This window comes from Halichoerus grypus, chromosome 10 (assembly GCF_964656455.1).
Source record: "Halichoerus grypus chromosome 10, mHalGry1.hap1.1, whole genome shotgun sequence".
Classification (NCBI taxonomy): domain Eukaryota; kingdom Metazoa; phylum Chordata; class Mammalia; order Carnivora; family Phocidae; genus Halichoerus; species Halichoerus grypus.
The window spans coordinates 117,663,637-117,687,615 of record NC_135721.1 but is presented as its reverse complement, the minus strand read 5'-3'; the positions used below and the strand labels follow the sequence as shown (position 1 = coordinate 117,687,615).

Sequence of the window (23,979 nt, the reverse complement as noted above, 5' to 3'; positions counted from 1 at the left end):
CCTCTTTTAAACAAAGCTGCGTAAGTAAGCCAGGATGGGCCTCCACAGGCAAAGTCAGATATAAATCTCACAAAGGGCTTCTTAGGAGGCACTGAGGTCAGAGAATCTTAGGGTTTAAAGAAACCATAAAGAATTCCTCCACCGCTTCCTCACCAAGTGATCATCCAAGCTATGTAATAGTTACCATTAACTGTGTGCTTATTATGTTATCTTTTTACTCCTCTCACAGCCCTGCTAGGTAGGGAACACCCATTCCCTGTTTTTTCAAGTGAAGAAACCAAGGCTCCGGTGGCTTGCTTAGCAAATTGCCTAAGGTCAAACAGCTAGAAAATAGAGGGGCTGGGATTGAAACACTCAGTTTCTGTGCTTACTACAGATCTGTTTCCCAAGGCTACTTAAACTTACATGAACTTTTAGCAGCTCTACTACTTTCTGTTTTAGAAACCAATGTGTGTCCCAGGCCTGTACAAAACATAAAGCACATAGGAAACTGATGCTAAACTAGTCCCATTAAAAGGGGAGATTGGTGTGCGCCTGGGTGGCTCAGTCGTTAAGCTCTGCCTTTGGCTCAGGTCATGATCCCAGGGTCCCGGGATCTAGCCCCACATCGGGCTACCTGCTCGGCGGGAAGCCTTCTTCTCTCTCTCCCACTCCCCCTGCTTGTGTTCCTGCTCTCGCTAACTCTCTCTCTGTCAAATAAATAAATAAAATCCTTGAAAAAAAGGGGGGGTGGGAGATTGGTGCACTGAGAAGAAAATGGACTTCAGTAATCAGACATCCAAGTCTGTTACTAGAGCGTGACCCTGGGTAAATCACCATCTCATCCCCAGAAAAAGCCCTCCTAGTGAGGAAGCATCTAACTCAGAAAAAGTACTTAATACATGTTAAATAAGAAAAAAAAATCAAATGGAAATAGGTATGCCAGATACAACAACATGAAATAAAAACTAATCTTGTTGTTTTTATTATCTCTTACTTTTTGCCTCTAAGGCTGGGTAAAGAGAAAACAGCAATTATGGCCCACAGTAAACTTGCAGCAAATCTTGGGCAAATAAATGGATCAATCAATCTGTTGCTTTGGAGTCAGACAACTCCAGTTTAAAAAAAAAAAAAAAAAAGCCCATCAACTCTCAGATTACCACAGTATTAGAATCGAGCTTTTATGAAGATCATCTATTGTTTGTTTTTTTAAGGCAATGATCGGGTCACTGCCACTCACAAACATAGCTTAATCTACTCTCTCCATTGAGAAAGAAGAGGCAAGAAAGAGAAGGCAACTGTGGAGGCACTAAGTCTCAACATAAAAAGATACCTGGAAGAACCAAATCTAGCCACTAATCATTGATTCACTGCTTCATTCATTTCCTTATTCCTTCTTCCTTATTACCCTTATTCTTTCCTTTCTTCAGTCAACAGACATTTATTGAGCATTTACTACATAGCATGCACTGATCTGGTCACCGTCCTTGAGGAATTCAAAGTCTAATGGGAAGAAAGCCACAAAACCAAGTAATTTCAGTACAGAACTGTTGGGAAAGGCAGTCCACGCATGCAGTATTTCCAACCCCACTTGGCTGCATAGGAATGGGGCTCAGACCTGGAACACTTCCTTACCAAGAGGTAAGGAGCCCATACAGCTTGTGCCAGGCTCATCACCCTGTGTGACAATGTCTGTCTCTGTTTCATGCTCAGTGAGTATTCCTTTGCTCTGCTTAAGCATGTACATCAGTGTCCCTCAGGCACACCACTAGCTTTCAGGTCGGGGTCCTTCTGCTGCCGAGAGGGCTGCATGTAGGCCGCTGCCCTGCACCAGCTTCAGAGGAAGGGCGAGGGCCCCACTAGCCACAAGGAACTGACATATATCCCAGGAGCTGGTCTTGCTTTGTCTCTTCTCTGTGTGAGTAAAAAGCATCATTCCATCCAGTATTTGACCACATGGTGTTTTCACTGGCAACTCCAATACCAAGATGCAATGGGCAGAAGCATTTGGAGTCCTCCCCCAGGACTGGTAACTGACGGGAGTGTTCTGCTTCCCTGGGTTTGATAACCAGTGCATGGTATTCTGCTGGACAAGAATGATACACATGGTAGACTTGAGGCAGGTCCAAGACTGGGTGATGGTAGCATTCTGCTGTGTTCTATTTCTTAAAGCATTTCTGTTTTTAAGCTCCCTTCATCCACCAGGGCCCTCAATTAGGGAAAAGATTCTGCCATCTACTTCCTCGTGTCCTTGGGCAAGTTACTAAACCTCTGTGACCTTCCTTTCCTCATCTATAAAATGGGAATAAGAATACTGACTTTCCCAGGGTTGCTTTTAGGATGAAATGCACTAACACCTATAAATCAAACAGCACAATACCTGGCTCTTAGTGGGCTGGTAGTTCCCAGCCCTTTGTTTTGTTCTTTTGGTGGGGTGGCACAGGGAGTAGAAAACACAAATTCTGTTTTACTTCATTAAAAGTATGACAATTTCTACAGGCTCCTCTATGAGTTGCTTTTCATTCACTTCAAATTAGGACCATACTATCCCTGTAAGTAACCCTCTTTTCCCACAAACACAATCTGTCAATTGAAGGCAAATCTGCCATTAATGCAGAGGCAATACTTCAAGGCCAGCTGCACACTGCCTCCTGATACTGTCCTTTTAGGCTCAGTGTCACGCTCCTGAAGAAAGCTCTACTCATTGTACTCAGCAATCGAAAAGTTCACATGATCAGAAGTGCCTCTGCCTCACACAAGGTGAACCATGGCCAAAATTGCTTTTTTAATTAAAGTAAGACTTCCTGAACCTCTTGCTGACAATCACAACTAGCACGTGGAGCCCAATATCAAACAACCAGTCTCCATCTTGCTCTAATGGTGATTTTAAGCACACAGAGGAGGTAGGGGGAAAATTACTAATTTAAACAAAATGTTTAATCTTCTAATTATGGGACAGGCTCCAAGAAGATGGAGAGTGATTTGCAATCTTCATTCTGGAACCCGCATGCAACCACTGGCATAAGTCATGTCGGCCAGAAGGCAGACACCATCTCTTCTTCCCCCACTGAGTTTTCTGTGTCCTTGTAAGTTCTGTGGGAATGAAAGAAGAAATCTTGGGCAAAAAAAGAAGTAGAAGAATCACAATTTGTCTCCCCACGTTCATTATGCTGAATGAGGTATAAGGATCCCCAGTAAGAAGCCAGGGAGATAATATTCAGTGACTTTACACTGGCAGATTGAGCAGCCTGAGGGCCTTTGAAACTCAAAAGTCTTGTAAAAACTGCCCAGCTCAGGTGGTGCTTAAGCAATTCTTTTTATTTGCTGAAAAGTCCTGTCATCAGTGGTAAGAGATGCACTGAGAATCAGGGTGGTGCCCACCAATGGCACCTTTGGTCAGAGGGAAATCTGTTCCTCTGCAGATATGCTTGTACCAGTACTTATTTGTGTTATCTCTGCCCATTCAGATCTCTGTGCTAACTCAGGAGAAAAAGTCCCTGCCAACCAAGTCTGACAAGTCTGATGGCAGAACTCCACTGGAGAATCAGCAGAGACAGCAAAGGCAGGCAATTATTCCCTTTCATTAAAGAGAGTTCTTTTTAAGTTTGGTTGGGTTTTGTTTTGTTTTAATTCTGAAAACAAAAAGTAGCCATTCACAACTACTGCTCACTGCAGTCACCGACACAACTGGCAGAAACTGAAATTTCCCCCTAAGCCAACCAGAAAGAGCTGTGCCCCTGTAATTACCCACTGTAATGTAAAACCAGACGCAGAGAGGATGGCCACAGCAGATCTGGGCGAGACTGCAGTGATATTTAATCATCAGTCCAGACCATCTGCAACTGTTTTGCAGAAGCACACAAAGTTTATGGATTCCAAAGCTTCCTACAAGTTACCAGGTGCTGAAGGTCAGCTGCACTGTCCTCGGGTCCACTGGGGCTGCTTTCTTCATTCTCTCCAGGCCAGGGTGCTCAACAAAAGGCACCATGCCCATGTTTTCTGTGCCAAGCCTGGCACGAGGAGAGTGTTGCTTCTTGATTAAGCCAGAACATAGATTAAATGTTTAGAACTGGGAGATTCTGAAAACAACCTAGGTGGGAAAGCAATTATCCTAGGGAGAGCAGAGCTTCGGCTGCAGGGGACTGCAGCACAAAGGTAAATTCTACCCACTTTGAACACCTAAGCTGGCCAGACTGCTCCCCTACAATCTATTCTACATTCTGCAGATGCAGTGCTCTTTTCAAACATAAACCAAACTGTGGCACTCCACAGCTTCAAACCCCTAATGGCTTCCCACTGTACTGACAACAAAATCCAAACATTTTAAGGTTACCTCCCCTCCCCACAGCTGACCTCTGTCCTTAATTGTCTCCTTCTCACTCACCATGCTCTAGCCATTTGCCTCAAACATGACAAGCTTATTCCCACCTTAGGGCTTTTGTACTGCATATTTCCTAGGCCTAGGCTGCTATTCCCACAGCTCTTCATAGAGCTGGATCTTTCTCATCATTCAGTTCTCAATTCAAATGCTACCCCCTCAAAAAGGCCTTTTAGAACCTTCTGATGCTCTACCATCACTCTATTACATCAGCCCATTTTTTCCCCTTCATATCCCTATTTGAAATTATCTTGGTTTTGTGTATGTAGTATTTGTTTGCTTGTGTGGGAGTTCTTACTTATTTGTATTTGTTTTTCTTGTTTATTGTCTGCCTTGCCTCCCTAGATATAAGTTTCATAAAGACAAGGTACTGCAAATGTCTTGTGCATATCTAGTCTCAGTGTCTAGTATAACAACTTGCATTTAGTAGGCATTTAATAAGTATCTGTTGAATAATTAAAGAAGGGAAGGTTCAATATGGATCACTAATCTAAATGAAATTTACTAACCCTCCAAAATCGAGACTGGCTCACAGGCTGTCAGCATGTTTCACAATGCCGTAGAAACACTGGTTAGTTCTTTGCCAACCCCTGGTGAATGATGAGGAACAATGGCAAAGACAAGACCAAGATGAACTTGTAGATTCTCAAAGTTGCAGAATTTGAAAATTTGCAAGCCTCTTGGATAGAATGTTGCCCAAATTGTCCTTTCACAGGAGGATCAGATGAGCTAGCAACAGTGATTTCCAATGGCTGAGGCCAAGACCCAAAGGTTGGGTCTTAAAGGTCCAGCAAAGGCAGGCTTTACCATATAAGGCAGCCACAGCCCGGTCGGCCAGAGTCCTTCTAGATGAGGCAGCAGTTGGGAGCCAGAGAACAGATGTACATACTTGGGAGGAGGAAAAAAGAGAGAGAAAATGAGAGAGCCAAGAGCAAAGCACAAGACAGAAATGGGGCAGAGGTATGAAAAGGTCAGGAACAAACACATGGGGTCTCAGGTGATTGCTACGATTTAGATTTCTTGGGCCAGTGGGTGTGTGAATTTGGGTATAAGACTAGCTTAAAGATATAGTGTCAAGGCCATCAGACAGGTAAATGGCTCCCCTCCAGAAAGATAAGCAGCCATGAAGGAAAGGGGCACTCCACAGAAGGCCAGGTTAAGCTTGTTTGTGAGTGCTAGTTTCTCTTGAAAGACTCATGATTAGTGAGCACTAGTAATTGCTCAGATATTCTTCAGTCCCCAAGATGGCAGTGGTGGGCAAAGAGATCTAGAAGAAATGCTGGATGAAAAATGAAGACAGGTTACACTAATTTGATCTCTAGTATCTTACAGTCTTCAGTAACTAATAGAAGAGCCCTAAAATTTTACAGTTCATCCAAAGATGACCAAGAATACTAATGCTTCATTCATCATCCAACAACCACAACTTTTCAGGACACTGTGAAAAGAAAGCAAAAGGGGCCTCAGAGGTTAGATTTTATCCTATTTTATCCTATTAAACAAATAACACCACTAAGAAGTGACAGCTACACCAAAGAAAAGCAAGAAAAACTGTAAACAATAGGCACAAGAACTCAAAATTTCTCTGTAACACTCCCAATGTTTTAATACAGGAGTAAAAACTTTCCACACTTCAAAAGATCATGAGAGAATCTGGGCACAATTAACATGTATTCATAATAATGACCCTAAGACAACAGTTTGACCTATTGAGAAAGGCAAGAATGTTTGTTTTAGAAAGAACTCCAAACAAAATGATGAAAAATTCAAGTTTTGAATATGGAAAAAAGCACTGTTCTGTTCTGAACCCCATTTTATCACCGGAGGCAAGCCACTCTCCGTCCCTGTGCCATGCCTTCCCCATTTGTAAAAAGAGGTAGTTCTTGTTCTGGCACTCTTGCTCCACTTGGAAGTTTCTGCTATGTGGAAAATCTGTTCATGAGGAGTGCCACATTTTCCAAAGACACCAGATAAAAGAGGAGTTAGTGCAATTCAATACAACCCATATCACCTTTTTCAGAAAGGAACCTCAGGGGCACTTGGGTGGTTCAGTTGGTTAAGGATCTGCCTTTGCTCAAGTCATGATCCCGGAGTCCTGGGATCAAGCGCCACCTGCAGCTCACTGCTCATCAGGGAGCCTGCCTCTCCCTCTCCCCCTGCTTGTGCGCTCCCTCTCCCTCTCTCTCTCTGTCAAATAAATAAATAAAATCTTTGAAAATAATAAATAAATAAATAAGGAACCTCAATGTGGATTTCTTTTCACAACAACCCCCAATTCATCAATGGTAATGTCTTTTTCTTATTTCTTTATTGCTGCATTTTAGCATTCTGTTGATTCTTTGGCATCTTTACCTTCCTCTGTGCAACAGTTGCTCCTGGCCAGAGCCCCCACTCCATGTTTCAGCTTCTCTGTCAAAAATTATGTACCCTTAAAATGCTCAAATTTCCCTTATCATTAATAATGATAAGCTATTAGCTGTTCCCATGAAGTATTAATGTTTGAAGAGGCCAGTAAAAGATAACAAGACAAACTCTAACCACAATTCTTCTATTTTATCCAAAGCTGTGAAGAAAATAGAATTCCAACATGATACACCAGCAGGAGACTGATGTACTGTTAATGCTTACATTTATTAAAAATTCCAAAAGTAATTTTAACTTAGTTGCTCTTAACTTGGGAGGGGGTCAAATAAAAAATGTAATCCTCAATTTTATGTATTAATAAAACAAACACATAAATAATGCCAAACACTAAAATTAACAAGTCAGGAAACAACAGATGTTGGCGAGGATGGGGAGAAAGGGGAACCCTCCTATACTGTTGGTGGGAATGCAAGCTGGTGCAGCCACTCTGGAAAACAGTATGGAGGTTCCTCAAAAAGCTGAAAATATAGCTACCCTACAAGCCAGCAATTGCAGTACTGGGTATTTACCCCAAAGATACAAAGGTAGTGATCCAAAGGGGCACCTGCACCCTGATGTTTATAGCAGCAATGTCCACAATAGCCGAACTATGGAAAGAGCCCAGATGTCCATTGATAGATGAATGGATAAAGAAGATGTGTGTGTGTGTGTGTGTGTGTGTGTATATATACATATATGTGTATATATATATATATATATATATATACACATAAAGAATGCCATACACACACACACACACACACACACACACACACAATGGAATATTACGCAGCCATCAAAAAATGAAATCTTGCTATTTGCAACAATGTGGATGGAACTAGAGGGTAGCATGCTAAGCAAAGTAAGGCAATCAAAGAAAGACAATTATCATATGATCTCACTGATATATGGAATTTAAGAAACAAGGCAGAAGATCATAGGGGAAGAGAGGAAAAAATGAAACAAGATGAAACCAGAGAGGGAGACAAACCATAAGAGACTCTTAATCATAGGAAACAAACAGGGTTGCTGGAGTGGAGGGGGGTGGAGGGATACAGTAACTGAGTGATGGACACTGGAGAGGGTGTATGTTGTAATGAGCACTGGGTATTATATAAGACTGATCAATCACAGACCTGTACCCCTGAAACCAATAATACATTATATGTTAATTAATTGAATTTAAATTTAAAAAGAAAGAAAGAAAAAAAAGAACGCCAAACAGGGGCGCCTGGGTGGCTCAGTTGGTTAAGTGGCTACCTTCAGCTCAGGTCATGATCCCAGGGTCCTGGGATCGAGCCCCGCATCGGGCTCCCTGCTCAGCAGAGAGCCTGCTTCTCCTTCTCCTGGCCACTATGCCTATTTGTGCGCTCGCTCTCTCTCTGTCAAATAAATAAATAAAATCTTAAAAAAAAAAAAAAAAGAACGCCAAACAATCTGTTCAATAAACAAGCACACCTGCCTTTAGAATATAGTCAGACATATTCGGAGGGAAGCATCATAATACTCTGTGCTTGATGTCAAATCCTTCTCAATTCAAATAGTTGAAGGGAAGTCTAAGGAGCCCAAGCAGATATCTGCTCACAGGCAACTGATAATCTAAAATGAGTTAACAGATGAAAATATACTGTGGTAGTCTCACTAGATCTTTCACTGAACTCAGGACAAAGATAATCTAGTTTCTATTTACCAACCCACAATGGAGATGGGGTTTTAAAATTTAGGCCAACACACTTTCAGATCAGTCACTCCTAGAACACTACAGAAAAGAAAATGGCTTTCAACTATTCAGCTGAAATACTAGAATCAAATGGCTGACTCTGGAAAAAGTAAGAGGATCTCTGCTATACTTTTCCTAACTCCAATGTCTCTACAGCCATACAAGACTCAAACCAAAACTAACCACTTCCTTTGGGAACCTTAGGGGAAAAAAAAGAAAGAAAGAAAAAGAAAGGAGTAATTTGTAAATGAGATTTCAGGCACCAGAAAAGGGGAACACTGAGATATCTCAGCAATATTAAAGAGACCTGGGGAAAAGAATTACTGTGTTGATGATATAATTCTTGATATCAATGACTGCTATGTGGTGGAATAGGGTTGTGCTTTAATCTACTGAGAACAGTTCTATACTGTGGCATGTGTGGGTGACAAACTGTTCTCATTTCCTTTTATAGCATTCTAAACCTTAATCTCCAAGGGACCAACGACCTTGGGAATACTGAGGCAGCTTTGTAGAATTCAAAAAAAACATTTTTTTCTTTTGCTACAGCATGTGTGTTGATTGTAATCATATCAATAATTAAAAATTAACAGCTAACATTTACTGGGCGCTTACTATATACTACTTAGCACTACCCACCCTGTCTTATTTAATCCTGTATTTAAAAACAGATGGTAAAATGGAGATTTTTTTTTTAAATGGTGGGCAGAGATACACTGTTATAAAATCTCCATTTTAAAGATGAAAACCTAAGGGTTATAGAGGTTAATTAACTGACCCAAGGACACATGGATAGCAAATAGCAGAGGTGGGATTTAAACACAGGCAGTCTGACCCCAAGTTAGTGTTCATTCACTACACTAACATTAAAAGACACCTAACGGACACACTCAGAGGGCACGTGCCTTGAATTATTCTCTCCAATAGAGCTGACAGGCTTTTCTGAGCCATCCACATTCTCCAATGTAGTTATTTTTACATCTGAAAATTTCTCTATTGGTGTAAATTTTATAAATTCAATCCCCCAATTTATTTTTTTTAAGTAAGCTCTATGCCCATCGTGGGGCTTGAACTAACGACCCTGAGATCAAGAGTCAAGAATGCTCCACTGACTGAGCCAGCCAGGCGTCCCTCCATCCCCCAATTTAAACGACACCTAGTGAGGGACTGCAGAAAGGTATGGCTGTCTTCCTCAAGTTCACCTCCAAAATTAGGCATCTCATTAAAACCTACCTCCAAGGAAGCTGAAATAGATAGGACTGAAGTCTATGACCGGTGAAAACTGTTCTGTTGGCCTATAGAAGAAATAAACCCATGTTCACCATGCCAATACGCGATCCACAAAAGTAAAAAGACCAACCAGAAAGTTACTTATTTGACAAAGGTTCCAAGAGTCTAAACTATGATGGTGGCAGCTGAAATAGGAAGGAATAAAGAGAAAACTGAAGAAGTAACGCTTTCTCTGCAAAGCTTTCCTGATGACAGAGCTGCTCCTGCCTGTGCCACCAAATTTTGTTCATTCTTCTGTAACAGCAATGATGCTGTGTACTGGAGTATCAGTTTTCAAATCTGTGGGATGCCACCCTTAGACTGCAAGCTCCATGAGAGCGAGAACTGTGGCTTAAACATTTTCAGATCCTGACACCGTCTTGACCCCTGAGAAAGGAGCTAGACCTCTTTGTTCACAGGATCTTATGATCCATGAGGAAAAAAACCTTGTCTTTCATCTTTGAGAAATAGCTCCAAGGCTTCTTTAAAGTCTGCAAAACAGAGACACCCCTGACTAAAACGCAGAATTGGGGGTAGGTGGTGGAGCAGGTGGAGAGATACAGAGAATTACGTGACCCCAGAACATCTGGCCAGAATGTTCAGTAGATACATGAAACCTAGATCATGGCCAGAGAGCTAACAGTTGTCTATATTGAGGTGCTGAAAGATGGAAGAAGGGATGAGTTCATCTATGATGAGGTACAAGATTATAGAATCACTCTAAGGAAGAGTCAAGAGTAATGAAGCTCAGGGAGGGGGGCCTGGGTGGCTCAGTCGTTATGCGTCTGCCTTCGGCTCAGGTCATGATCCCAGGGTCCTGGGATCGAGCCCCACATCAGGCTCCCCGCTCCGAGGGAAGCCTGCTTCTCCCTCTCCGACTCCCTCTGCTTGTGTTCCTGCTCTCGCTATCTCTCTGTCAAATAAATAAAATCTTTAAAAAAAAAAAAAAGTAATGAGGCTCAAGAAAATCTTTGGCAGAGGGTATTGGCACCTCCAAGAATGCAGGTTTTGGACATCCTACAAAACAACTGACCAGTACTCTTCAAAAAGGTCGAGATCATAAAAGACAATGAAAATGACAATGACAAGTAACTGCAATGTGGGACCCTGGATAGGATCCTAAAACAGGAAAAGGACATTAGTGGAAAAACTGGTGACATCCGAATTAAGTCTGTGGTTTAATTACTAGAATTATGAATTCCTGGTTTTGATCATCATACTATGGTTACAGAAGATGTTAACTTTAGGGGAAGCGGGGTGAGGAGTATATGAAAACTCAGAAACTCTCTACTATTTTTGCAAATTTCTGTAAATTTAACATTAATTCAAAATAAAATATTAAAAAAATGTAGGTTTTGCAGCAAGGGTATCAAGAGATGATATGGAAGAGGAAGACAATTCAGAAACTGAAGTAACATATTTGAATGTCTAACATGAAACATTCTTGATGTCTAACATGAAAACAAAGACATACAAGGCAGGAAGCAAACGCGATTATCAGAACAAAAGCTTTCCAAGAGGGGAAATAACCAGAACATATTTGAAGGTATATACTGCTTCACTCACTCAATCCTTAAACAACCATTCATGAGATATCAATTATGGGTGAGACACTTTGCTAGGTGCTGGTCCCTGCCTCTAAGTTAACTGTGTAGTGTATGAGAAGGCACATAAATGTGTTCTGTGAGTATGAAGAGAATGCACCAGGAAGAAAGAGGACGAGAAAGTTGCAAAGAGAGGAAATGAACTTAAGAAAGAAACCACTCAAGAGATGAAACAGAAAACACCCTGAAATGGGAATATCAATGAAAATAGTTCTTTATCTGTTGTTTATAGTCCCATCATTAACAACAGTAACTTTGAAAAGCACTAGTCTAAACTGTCATGCAAAAAGAGCCTATAGCACGATGCTATAAAACAACATTATGATGAGGATAATATTCTCAGGGTTATAGGTGAAATGGGGCCACTACAGAATGAGCACATGTGTTCAGGCTTCTAAAGCGTTTCTTACATACACCCCATCAACAAAAAAACACAACAGAAAAGCTCAATTACAAACTACAACACTACCTTATGGAGAAAGAGGCAGATGATAAGAAATACAAATGATAACACACACAAGGGGAAAAATGCCCATTAGCAAACTTTAACACTTTACATACCTACTAGATTAATGAGACAAAATTAAATTGTGACAACCAGTAGTATCAAGACTGTGGTAAAACTGGAACACCCACTGCTGTTAGCACTGTAAACTGATGAAGGAGTCATTCCATATGAGCACAACGTGTTCCTTAATGTATCTGCAGCTGAGATGACCCCATCATCTACCACTCCCCTCCGTTTACTCAATGCTCTGACATTTCACTCCCATGCTTCTGCTCTCACTAATCCTAGTCAAGAACGACTGTCCTCGGCCTCCTTCATTACCCACAGAATTCCTATTCATTCATCGTGGCTGAGATTCCAACATCTCCCTTTTCTTCAATGACTGCATTCAAATCCACCCCCACTAAATCATCCCTTCTTCAGGCAATCATTCCTTACATTGTGCTCCCATAATACTTTATTCACACAGTTCCTTGTTGAAATGTCTGTCTCATTCCTCAAGTTATGAATTCTTTAAGGTCCAGGACCATATCTTAATAATTTTTGTACATGCAATACTAAGCACAGGAGATGGCACATGGTAATTTCTAATGGCAGGTGGGACGGGGAAAATGCCAAACAAATGAAGAAGTTCGTTGCAACAGTATCTCCAAGAACCAAAACCTAAGACCAAATAATTATAAATAATTCCTCTAAATAATTATGGAGGAACATTTTAGGGAAAAATGGTTGGTCTATCACTTGTGCAAGAAGTATGAACATATTAAAAATAACATGAGGACCATGTAGAAACCCATGCAATATTTCTGGCAGTGTTAAATTAAAAATGTAGAACACAAAACAGTATAGACACAATGATTATTGCCATGCAATATATAGTAACTGTGGGAATATAAAAATACTTGTTAGACTAGGGTCCTTTTCCTTTTCTCAAATACTTCCTTTTAATACCATTCCTGTCAGTTTATTGTCATTAAAAATTTTTTATTTCAAAGGAAAGAAATAAGGGGAAAGGAGCAAGATTATAAATTCCTACAAGCCCCTGCAATCCAAGGAAATGCTATGATATTACTGATAGGTCACAAGGAGTGGGTGTCTGCAGTATTGCTAAAACCAAGGGTCCCTGACCCCAATCTGCCTCAAAGAGAATACTTCTCATGTCACAAAGCAAGTCATTCCCACTGAGCCAAGCCGCACTAAATGTGAATTCTTTATTGCAAAACTTCGAAGGTAAGAACTTTTTCCAGACATCTGTGGAATTAGTATTAATGAGAATGCCCTGAACTTCATATGCACATCTATGCAGCAGAAACTTCTCAGCCAAGGAACTGCTGGGCACACTTCTTGATGAGATGTCTAAGCCTGAAGGCATCAAAAAAGTACATTTCCATATTGGGAACATAACTGGCTTCCTCTTTAAGACTTTTTCTACCACCTCCTGTCCACATTGTAATTCTCCTGTCTTCTCAAATGAATAGTTAACATATGTCAAGGATATAAGGCATATACTGAGGCACTTACTGCCTAACCCTATTACTAGAAGAACCAATCTCAGCGGGAAATTGGAATCTTCCCACCACACTGCCCCAAAAATGAAATTTAAGAAGCACCCAAAAAATATTAAATACTCTTAATAAACACTTCTTGACATTACATATTTTCCTTGCTTACCTTAATCTCTGAATTCCAAGAAAGGAAACAACCACAACTCTTATAGCTCAACCCCCTCATTTTACAAGTGGTAAAAAGATATACAGAGAGGGGAAGTGACTTGTCCTGAGTCACCCAGATAAGTAATGATAAAGGGAGGATTAAAACTCAAATCTCCCAGATTTTCAGCCCCGATTCATTCTCCTACATCAAGCTTTTTTATTCCTGGCCTAAATAATTAGTATCACAGAACTTAAAGTTAGAAGAGACCTCAGAGAGACTTACTTAATCCCCTCATTACGCATATGAGGAAACTGAGGCCCAGAAAGATTAAGTGATTTGCTCTCAATATCTTGGATGGCAGGGAAAAAGTGTAACTTAAGCTCAAAAAACTAAAACTAACAGCTATGAGAAGGGAGGAGAATCTCAGCTGGGTAAAATTTTAAAAGGTATGTACATTCTAGACCAGGGGCACTTTCAAAATGTAGTTCCTGGACCAGAGCTTCAGCATCACCTGGGATCTTGTTAGAAACGCAAATTCTAAGGTCCCACAGGAGACTTAATGAATCAAACTATGGGGGTGGGGATGTTCAAATCAGACAACATGTCCCTAAGAAATGAACTTCAGTGGTCATGTTGAGTCTACTTTGAAAATCACAACTATAATCAACAGCACTAAAATTTATGCATTCTTCTATAGGTGTACCATTCTTCATTTTTTAAAGCTTTTAAAAGTATTATGAAAGTTTTTAAGTAAAGTATGAAAACAAAATGGAAAACCAGATTTGGGTATTCATTTGGTTCCAGTTCTGGCTCTGCTCCTTACTGGCTGTTTGTCCTTGGGCAGGTAACCGAGCTCTCTAGCTCAAGTTTCCTTCTCTATAAAATAGGCATGCCACCCACCTCAAAGGGCATGTTGAGAATTAACTGTAAGAACACATCCAAGAGCACTTTAGTTCAGCATCTGGCACAGAGTAGGCAGGCAGTACAGCACGGTTATTAGGAGCTTCAGCTATGAGGTAGGTGCTTTTCTGCACCTCAGTTCCTTCATCTGTACAACAGGGATTAAAGACAGTACCTTCTTCACAGGGTTGTTATAAAGATTTTGAGAGATGGTGCAGGTAAATAATGCATCTTTTATATCTATAAAATGTTACTATTTTTGAAGAGCTTTTGCATCCATTAATTCAAATGATCTTCACCATTTCCACAAAAGGATGGATGCATTTGATTGATTATGGACTAGATTCCAGACTGTACCATCTTTTAGGAACAGGAGGAGTGGACATCAATCTTACAGAAAGGAAACTGCACGAATAGTGCATGTGGGGAATGAACAGGACTGAAAATAAGGAGATCAGGATTCTGGTTTAACTATGCCACCACCTTAGTCCACAACCTCAGGGAAGTGCTTTAGCAGAATGGGATTCACTTTTCATCTGTCAATAAGTGGTCTGCATGAGGTTATCTATAACATCTCTCCAAATAAAATTCAAACTCCTTATCACGGCCTACAGGAAGGCCTACATCTCCTATTCATCATCTACCATTCTCCTGCTTACTCACCATGTTCCACCTCCATCAATCCTCTTCCTGATCTTCTACCAGGCTACGCCAGCTTCTCCCTCATGGCCTACATACTTGCTTTTCCCTCTGCCTTGATCCTTCTGCCCTTTTACATGATTGTCTCCTTCTCAACCTTCAGTCCTTTAACAACAATTCCTCAGAGTCCTTCCCAGACCACATTACCAAAAGTAATAGGTCCTGTCTCCTACTGCCAGGGGTTATTGTCTTTCACAGCACTGTCTAATAAACATATACTGAAAGTTACAAATGAGCCACATATGTAACTTTAAATTTTCTAGTAGCCACATTTAAAAAGTTTTAAAGAAGGTAACATTAATTTTAATATTTTCTTTAAGCCAATATATCCCACGTATCATCATTTCAACATGGAATCAATATAAAGATTATTAATATATGTTACATTAATTTTTGTCATACTAAATCCTGGAAATCCAATGTGTATTTTACACATATCACTCTCCAGTTCCAACTAGCCACATTTCAAGTGTTCAGTAGTCACAGGTACCCAGTGGCTACCACACCAAACAGCACAGTCCTACAGTAAACCCTGCGTACCCTTCAAAGCACCTATCACAATCTGAATTTCTTGTTTGCTTACACACTTATCTTGTTACTTTCCCACCAGACTACAAGCTCCACAAAAGCAAGAACCTTGTCTGTTTTGTTCAATGTTGTATACTCGAGGATTTGGTGCCTTGCACAGTAGGCATTCAATAAATGTTTTTCGAGCAAATGAATGAAGCTCTTTTAGCTTTAATATTCTGAGTCAATGGGCTAGCCATTCTACAACTCCCAAACAGACATACAACCACTCATTCATCAATCCTCCTATTTCCTTTCTTCTTTCATGTTCAATAACTATCTTAAAAAGAGAACTCTCTTGGCTATGTATCAACCATTGTTTAAAAGTTCTTTTCTACAATGTCTAGAGTCACCAAGGTCCGTTCTTTGTGTATTGGCAGAGGGAGTGGCATGAATGTAATTGCTAACATGTACTGAACTTTTACTCTTTGACAAGTATTGGTCTAAGCCCTTTACATTTCACAACAGATTTATGTGGTAGGTGCCATCTTTGCCCCTATTTACATATGAGGAAACCAAGGCATAGAGAGGTTAAGTATTTTGTTCAAGGTTACAGCAGCCAGTTAATAGCAAAATAGAGATTCCAAGGAACATGCGGCCCCTGACCCATAGCTCTTAATCACCATTCTCTACTGCAGAGCTGTCCAATGGAAATATAAGATCACTTGTATATGTAATTTTAATAGCCACACTAAAAAGCTAGTAGCTACATTTAAAAGTCAACAGAAACAGGTAAAATTTATTTTAAATTTTATTTCACCCATTATCCATAATATGATTAATCAATATGATCAATAATCAAGGTAATTGATTTGATCAATATGATCATAAAATCAGTATAAAAACTTTATTTTTCATATTGAATCTTCAAAATTCAGCATGATTTTACACTTAGAGTACTTTTCAACTCCTACTAGCCCTATATCAACTGTCTAACAGCCACATGGACAGCTACCATATTAGACATCAGGGTTCTACTGCCTCTCACAAGGAGCCTCTTTAGGAAGTCAAAGAGGGGGAAACCTTTGAACTGGAAGCTAGGAGACCTCAGCTCTAATATTACCCAGCTCTTACTTGTTGAGTGACTTTGGAGAAGTCCTTTCTGCCCTCTGCGCCACCCATTCCCACCAAGTCGCCTGCGCAGGGAAGACAAGATTCCTAGGGTCCCATCCCATGCTAGAATTCCAAACATCTCCCAACAATGGCAGTTAACATGGGAACAGCTTTTACACTTTAAAATCAGCTTTCATATCCAATAGTTAATAGAGTCCTCAAACAACTCTACTAGGTACTTATTACTGTCTCCGTCTTATATATACAAAAACTGAAGCTCAAAGAGCGGAAAATGACTTGTCCAAAAGCCACATGGCCAGTTAGTGGAGAAGCCGGGGCTCAAGTGCAGGAAAGACCAGTGCCCTCCCACCACCACCACCTCAACGACTGGGGGACGAGATGGTTGTGAAGATGGTCTGAGGCCTTCAGAAGAGTTGAAGGGAACCAGGCCCCAGTCCAGGGTAGGGTAAGAAGAGGTCCAGACTGGAGTTGAAAGGAAGCGGCTTGGGTTCTGAGAAGGAATGAGCTGAAAGGACCCAGGAGAGTCTCAGGAGAGTGAAGTGAAATGAGGAACTCGAACATGAGAAGTGAGGGTTCGCGGGCCGGGGACAGAGGTGAGAGGAGGTGAGATGAAGGGACTCTGGTCCCGCGACCGGAAACCCCTACACCGGGGAGGGGACGGTACCCCGGCCCTCCTCGTCCCTCATACCTGATAGCTCAGAAGTTCGCCCACATCCATGGTTCCAGGCCCAGCCAACACCTGCTACTCGGGTTCCCTCCACTCACGCCCAAACCGCGGCCCCCTCCGCTACAGCTCCAGCCACACTGCCGGAAAGCGCTGTGAGCGGGTCGCAGAGCCAATGAGGTAAAAGTGCGAGTGACACGGAAGCCGGCCACACTGCGGTAAAAGGCAATGCCACCGTAAAGCGCGCTGCATTTACGACGGTACTGCTTCCGCCCGGAGCCTGAGGGGGCGGGGAAAGGGGGACGGAGACATGAAGGAGGGCGGTACGGTGAGTGAAAAGACCCAAAGAAGCTAAGATTTATTGGGTGCCCCCACTGTGCAGGGCGGAGTGCTTAGTGTTTTATTTGTGCTCTTCTAATCCTTCCATGATCTAGCCAATTTTATCCTCATTTCACAAATAAGGAAATTGAGGCATAGAACTGCACTGTCCAGTTCTATACCCACTAACCACATGTGGCTACTGAGGGCTTGAAATACAGCTAGTCTGAATTGAAATGTGCCATAAATGTAAATAAAATACACACTGGATTTCTAAGAGTTCTATTGATTACATGTTGAAATTACATTCTGAATATATTGGGTCAAATAAAATATAAAATTAATTCTCCCGTTTCTTTTTACTTTTTAAATATGGCCAGTAGAAAGTGTAAATTACGTATGTGGCTCTCTTTGTGGCTCTCTTTGTGGCTCCCTTTGTGGGTTTTGTTGGTTTTGTTTTTTGGTTTTTTTGGATAGTGCTGACTCAGTATATTATCCAAGGCCTACAACTATTACTGACTGAGAAACTGCTGGTGATCACATCTCCCTCTCTGGGCTTCTGCTTATTCATCTATGCAAGGCCTGATGGGAACTGATGATCTTGTTTCTACTTCAGAGATATAAAAAGGTTTTCTGTAGGAGGAAGTTGGCCATGATTGGAAGAGAATCATTCAAAGAGTGCATCTGAGCTCCTGAGATTTAAATAAGGCTCTACCTTCAAAGGGTGTTACACCTCTCCCTTAATCTTCTTAGCCATTTAGCCCCCTGACTTTCACATTCATGATACTTGTTTTAGTCCGTTCAGGCTGCTATGAGAAAAATATCATACACTGGGTGGGCTGCAAACAACAGAAATTTATTTCTCACAGTTCTGAGGCTGGGAAGTCCAAGACCAAGACACCAACAGATTTGTTGTCTGGTGTGGCTGCATTGTGTTCACAGACTTTCTCACTATGTCTTCCAAGGTAGGAAGGGGTGAGGGATTTTTCTCCAGCCTCTTAGAAAAGCACTAATCCCATTCATGAGGGTTCCACCCTTCTGACCTAATCACCTCCTGAAAGCCCCACTTCCTAATACCATCACCTTGAAGGTTAGGATTTCCATTTATCGATTTTGGTGGTTTACAAACATTCGGACCACAGCAATATTTTGAGCCATCCTCCCCATCCCATCTCCACATGTCTCCAATTATACAGAAGTTATTTTTATAGAACTTCTCAAAGGGCCAAATCTTCTCTTTTCCCTGGCCACCAGTCCCATACCTCATCCAACTCCTTCTCATCCTTCAGGTCTCAAAGGTCACTTTCTTAGAGTAGTTGTCCTCAACTCATCTTCAGCCCAAGTAAGCAGCCCCTTCTCATTCCTCATAATTCTCTTTCCCAGCACGTCCTCTATTGCACACATCTCTCCATCTGTAATTTTCTACTTAATGGTTGATCACTTGATGAGAGCAGGAACTGTGTCTGTCATGTTCACCATTATATCCTAGTACAAAAAGCCCAGTACCATGCCTGGAACAGGAGGAGGTTTCATGATGGGCTTTATGAGCCATGGTAAGGAGACTGGGTTTACGCTAAGAGCATTGGAAATAAATTGAAAGGTTTTAAGCAGGAAAGTTTTGTGATTGGGTTTATGTTTTTAAAGAATCACCTATGCAATCCGATTTGAACTGAATTATTTGGGTGTCTCCCCCTCCCCTTAGCTGTAGGGACTGTGCCTAATTCAAGGAGGCAGGATGAGTAATGCTGGGAATGTACCCTTTGGAACTGTGTACCCTTTAGAATTATGTCCCAGTACTTGGTGAGCTGGAGCCAGCTTGTATAAACAGGATAGCAAGAGCCTATGGATAAATTTTCAGGAAATTTTCAAGTTGATATCAGGTTGGTTGCTTGAAATTAGCCACAGTGGGAGTATTTATACCATGGAAATCAAACAAATGCTACAGGGTTTTTGGTGTTTCAGAGAGCTGATTGTTACACATTTACCAATACACCACTGATTCTAATTCTCCTCAAAGTTCCACATCTAGCCCTATGCTCTCTGGCAAGTTATTTTCTCTCTCTAAATTGTGCTCTCTTCGTTATAAGGTGACTCATTCATTCATTCATTCAACAAGCATTTACCGAGTGCTTCCTCAATGACCGACACAATTGTAGGCTCTGACAATATAGAAGTTTGTATGAAAACAAGTTCCTGCCCTCTTGGAACCCACATTCTAGTTAGAGAAAGCCTAATGAGGAATATAGCGTTATGATCCTCATTTTACAGATGTGGAAACATCATCAGCCGACTTCATCTCTATGTGCCTCATCCCCTTGCCCGCAAAGTGGAGATTCAATTGCATTTACCTCATAAGATTATGGGGAATTTACATAAGATGCTGCATTCAAAGCACTTAGCAGGTGCCTGGCACAGAAAAGTACTCCAGCACTGTTTGGTGTTAATGTTATGTGGAGTTAAGTGGGAATTGAAGGGGCAGAGAAGCAGGAAAAATGAGATCATCCTATACTCTTTCTTTTGCATTCAATCTTGTCTGTGTGTTTTTAGAGACCAGGCGTTAAAACATAGAATCATAAGGCAAAACCCTATGAGAACCAGATTTGGTGAGCACCCTGCAATGAGGATAAAGAAGGTTTCCCACAGAAGGTGCTATTTGGACTGGGGTTTAAAGGATGAGAAGAGTTTGCCAAGAAGACATGGTAGGAAACTGGTGACCCAGGCAGAGGAAGCAGCATGAGCAAAGACATAGAGGTTGGAACACTTCTTGTAGACAAGGCATAGGATATACAGAGGAAAAAATGGGAAGTAAGGCAGGAGAGGTGGCTGGGGAAGATCTTGAATAAGGTTGCCAAATTTAGTGCATAAAAATATAAGACATTCAGTTAAATTTGAATTTGAGTTAAACAATGAAATTTTTTAGTATGACTATGTTCCATGCAATATTTAATAACATACTAAAACCTTTTTGTTGCTCATCTGAAATTCAAATTTAACTGGGCATTCTGTATCTTATGGCAATTCTAATCATGGAGGATCTTGAATATCATATTAGGGCACTTTGATTTTATCTTGATGAGAGGGTCCATTAATACTTTCTTGGGTATCTCCAGGAAATAAGGTTTGAGAGGCTTGTCCTTCAGGTTTCAGCTTAATGTCACTGTATCAGAGAGGTCTCCTCTGACTTACAAAATCTAAGACAGTCCCTCTCCTTCCCGCAAGATTCTCTATCAGCATTCCTAACCATTATCTTCAGAACATTTGTGATTGGTGTTTCTATATTTATTTGCTTTTCATTCATTTGAAGTCTGTTTTCCCTTCCATATTCTCAGCTCCAAAAAGCCAGAGATTGCTGGATTGTTCACCACAATAACCTCAGAATCTAACACAATACTTAGCATTTAATTGGCACTCATTAGCTAGTGGTTGGTTTAATGGATGAGCCAATCAATCCACAGATTGATTGACTCATTCCGGGCAATAATACTAATACCTTCAAACCCCTACCCCAAATCCTAATGCTGTGCTATTCCAATTTTAAAGATGTGAAATGGAAGTTCAGAAGAGCTACAGTGTATGCTAAGTGAAATAAGTCAAACAGAAAAAGGTAAATACCATATGATCTCACTTATATGTGGAATCCAAAAAACAAAATAGATTTGTGGATATAGAGAACAGATTGGTGGCTGCCTGAGGTGGGGGCGGGAGGTTCATAGAAATGGGTGAAGGGGGTCAAAGGTACAAATTTCTGGTTATAAAACGAATGTCATGGGGGTGTAATGAATAGCATGGTGACTGTAGTTAATAGTTAAATATTTGCAAATAACTAGGAGAGTGGGTCTTGAAAGTTTTCATTACAAGAAAAAAAGTTTTTTTAACTATGTATAATGATGGATGTCAACTGTACTTATTGTGGTGGTCATTTTCCAATATATACAAATATCAAATCATTACATAGTATACCTGAAACTAATATAATGTTATGTCAATTACACCTCAAAAAAACTAACAACGGGGGAAAGGGGGGGCTACGGTCTGTGCACCAAGCAGTCCAAAAACGTGATGATGATGATGATGATTTCAGAATGGCATCCACAGAGATGGGAGAAGGGCACCACCCAAGAGACCAACTGCTGAGCTGTAATCTTTTTAAAAAACGTAACTTGGAAGAATGATCTCTTGCAGAAAGTTTTTAAATAGCTGTGGGCTGCCTAGCTTCCTTAAACTTCAAGCTTTAGCTACTCCAAGATGTAATCAGAGTAGCTTCCTCCATCTTTCATTGCCTCAGTAAATTATTTATTGGAACAGCCTTTAAGAAAATATCCTCAAAAAACACTCATAAAGTATATTTATCACCAATATTGAGTTCCTACCCTGCAATTGTGGGCTGATTGAAAACATGTAACAGTGCCTGACTCCTCTATTTAGGCACTGAAGGAGTGGGGAAGAGTTATAGGGTGGGCAGTGGAAAGGGGGATATGTTTTCTGGGGAGCAGAATGCAATTGCTAGGGCTCAGGAGGAGTCCCTATTCTCTCTGCCTCTCATCACCCAAATCCAGATCCCTGGATCCTTTCCACTCTAATATTTTTAAATAGTTGTAAAAACTGAAACGTAGAAAGTTTAGTTATTTGCCCACAGGAATAGAGTTAGTAACTGGAAATACCCCAAACCAAGCCTGTCTGACTATGCATTTCACAGTAGGGATTTGGGCTCAGGTAACCTTCAAATGATACTGACATTTATGATCCAGGCACAGATGATTGTTGAATGCTAAAGAGTAATAATCTCTCCCAGAAGATCTTCGTCTCGATTAGACACAAGAATTTATATTCTTAGATATACTGTGAGCCAAGTAAGAACTCAATAGTCATGGATATGCAAAGAAAAGGAATTATTTCAGGTTTTGTTGACATGTGATGATAGAATTGGATCTGTTGTTGAAAGAGTCCTAATCTTTTAAAGATCCATACTAAACTCTATATATTAAATAATATGATAACTAGAATTTGCTTCAAAATGATCCAAGGTGGGGGCTGGTGTGGGTGTGGATGGAAGTAGAGATGAAAGGTTATTGGTGAGTTGATAATTGTAGAAGCTGGATGAAGGATACATTGGAGCTCATTTTATTATTCTCCTGCCAAGAGGATGGCAGCAGCAGTCCCAGGCACAACAACATCAAGAAGAATAAGAGAGATCATCTTTTTCTGAGCCTTTGTCTTAGGAATAAAGGATGAAGGAAGCCAGGATGAGGGTAGGGACCAACTATGTCCATTGCACAAAGAAAGGATTCTGCAGTCAAATATGTATGACTGGAAAAGCTATGAAAACCAGTACTCACAATGGCTCATAAGGATGTAATGAGTTTCGGGGCACCTGGGTGGCTCAGTTGGTTAGGTGTCCAACTCTTGATTTCTGTTCAGGTCATGATCTTGGGGTCATGGGATAGAGGCCCTCGGCAGGCTCTGCACAGCATGGAACCTTCTCTAGGATTCTCTCTCTCTCTCTCCCTCTGCCTCTCCACCTTGCTTACTCTCTCTCTAAAAAAAAAAAAAAATGTAATGAGTTTCATAAACCCTTAATTCTGAGGGGCTCCCCTCATCAATGCCCCACACCAATGATCCTCATGAGTCAGACTTTCCAGAGATGCTTTCATAATAAGAGATGGAGAGAACTATTTATGCAATTGCTATTTGGGGTCAGTGAAAGGACATTGGTCAAGACCACTTCTGGCTTGGGAAGTAAGCAGTCTCCTTAACCAGTGAGCTGAAGCAGCTGTTTAATACCCAGCCTTAGCAGTAAGGATGTATATGAGTTATCAATTGCTGGGTAACAAGTTATCCCAAAACATAATGGCTTAAAAGAACAATGAGCATTGGGGCGCCTGGGTGGCTCAGTCGTTAAGCGTCTGCCTTCGGCTCAGGTCATGATCCCAGGGTCCTGGGATCGCGTCACATCGGGCTGCCCCCTCAGCGGGAGCCTGCTTCTCCCTCTCCCACTCCCCCTGCTTGTGTTCCCTCTCTTGCTGTATCTCTCTCTGTCAAATAAATAAATAAAATCTTTAAAAAAAAAAGAACAATGAGCATTTATTATTTCACACAGTTTTTGTGGATCAGGAATTTGGAAGCAGCTTAGCAGGCTATTTCTGGATAAAGGTCTCCTGAGATTGTAGTCAAGATGCCAGTCACTTCCAAGATGGCTTACACAAAGGTTGACGCTGGTTCTTGGCCAGAGACCTCAGTTCCTTG

The 23,979-nt window shown here is 41.0% G+C and overlaps 1 protein-coding gene across 1 annotated transcript in view; it reads right to left on the bottom strand.

The window, feature by feature from the left end:
• The window catches only part of CTNNBL1 (catenin beta like 1), a 155,815-nt gene extending 138,229 nt beyond the window's left edge, over positions 1-17,586 (bottom strand). Inside the window, exon 1 of the mRNA XM_036101565.2 lies at positions 17,443-17,586. Within this exon, the coding sequence (XP_035957458.1) occupies positions 17,443-17,472 (30 nt within the window). The 5' untranslated portion in view covers positions 17,473-17,586. The remainder of the gene's footprint in view (positions 1-17,442) is intronic.
• Between the last annotated feature and the right edge of the window lie 6,393 nt (positions 17,587-23,979).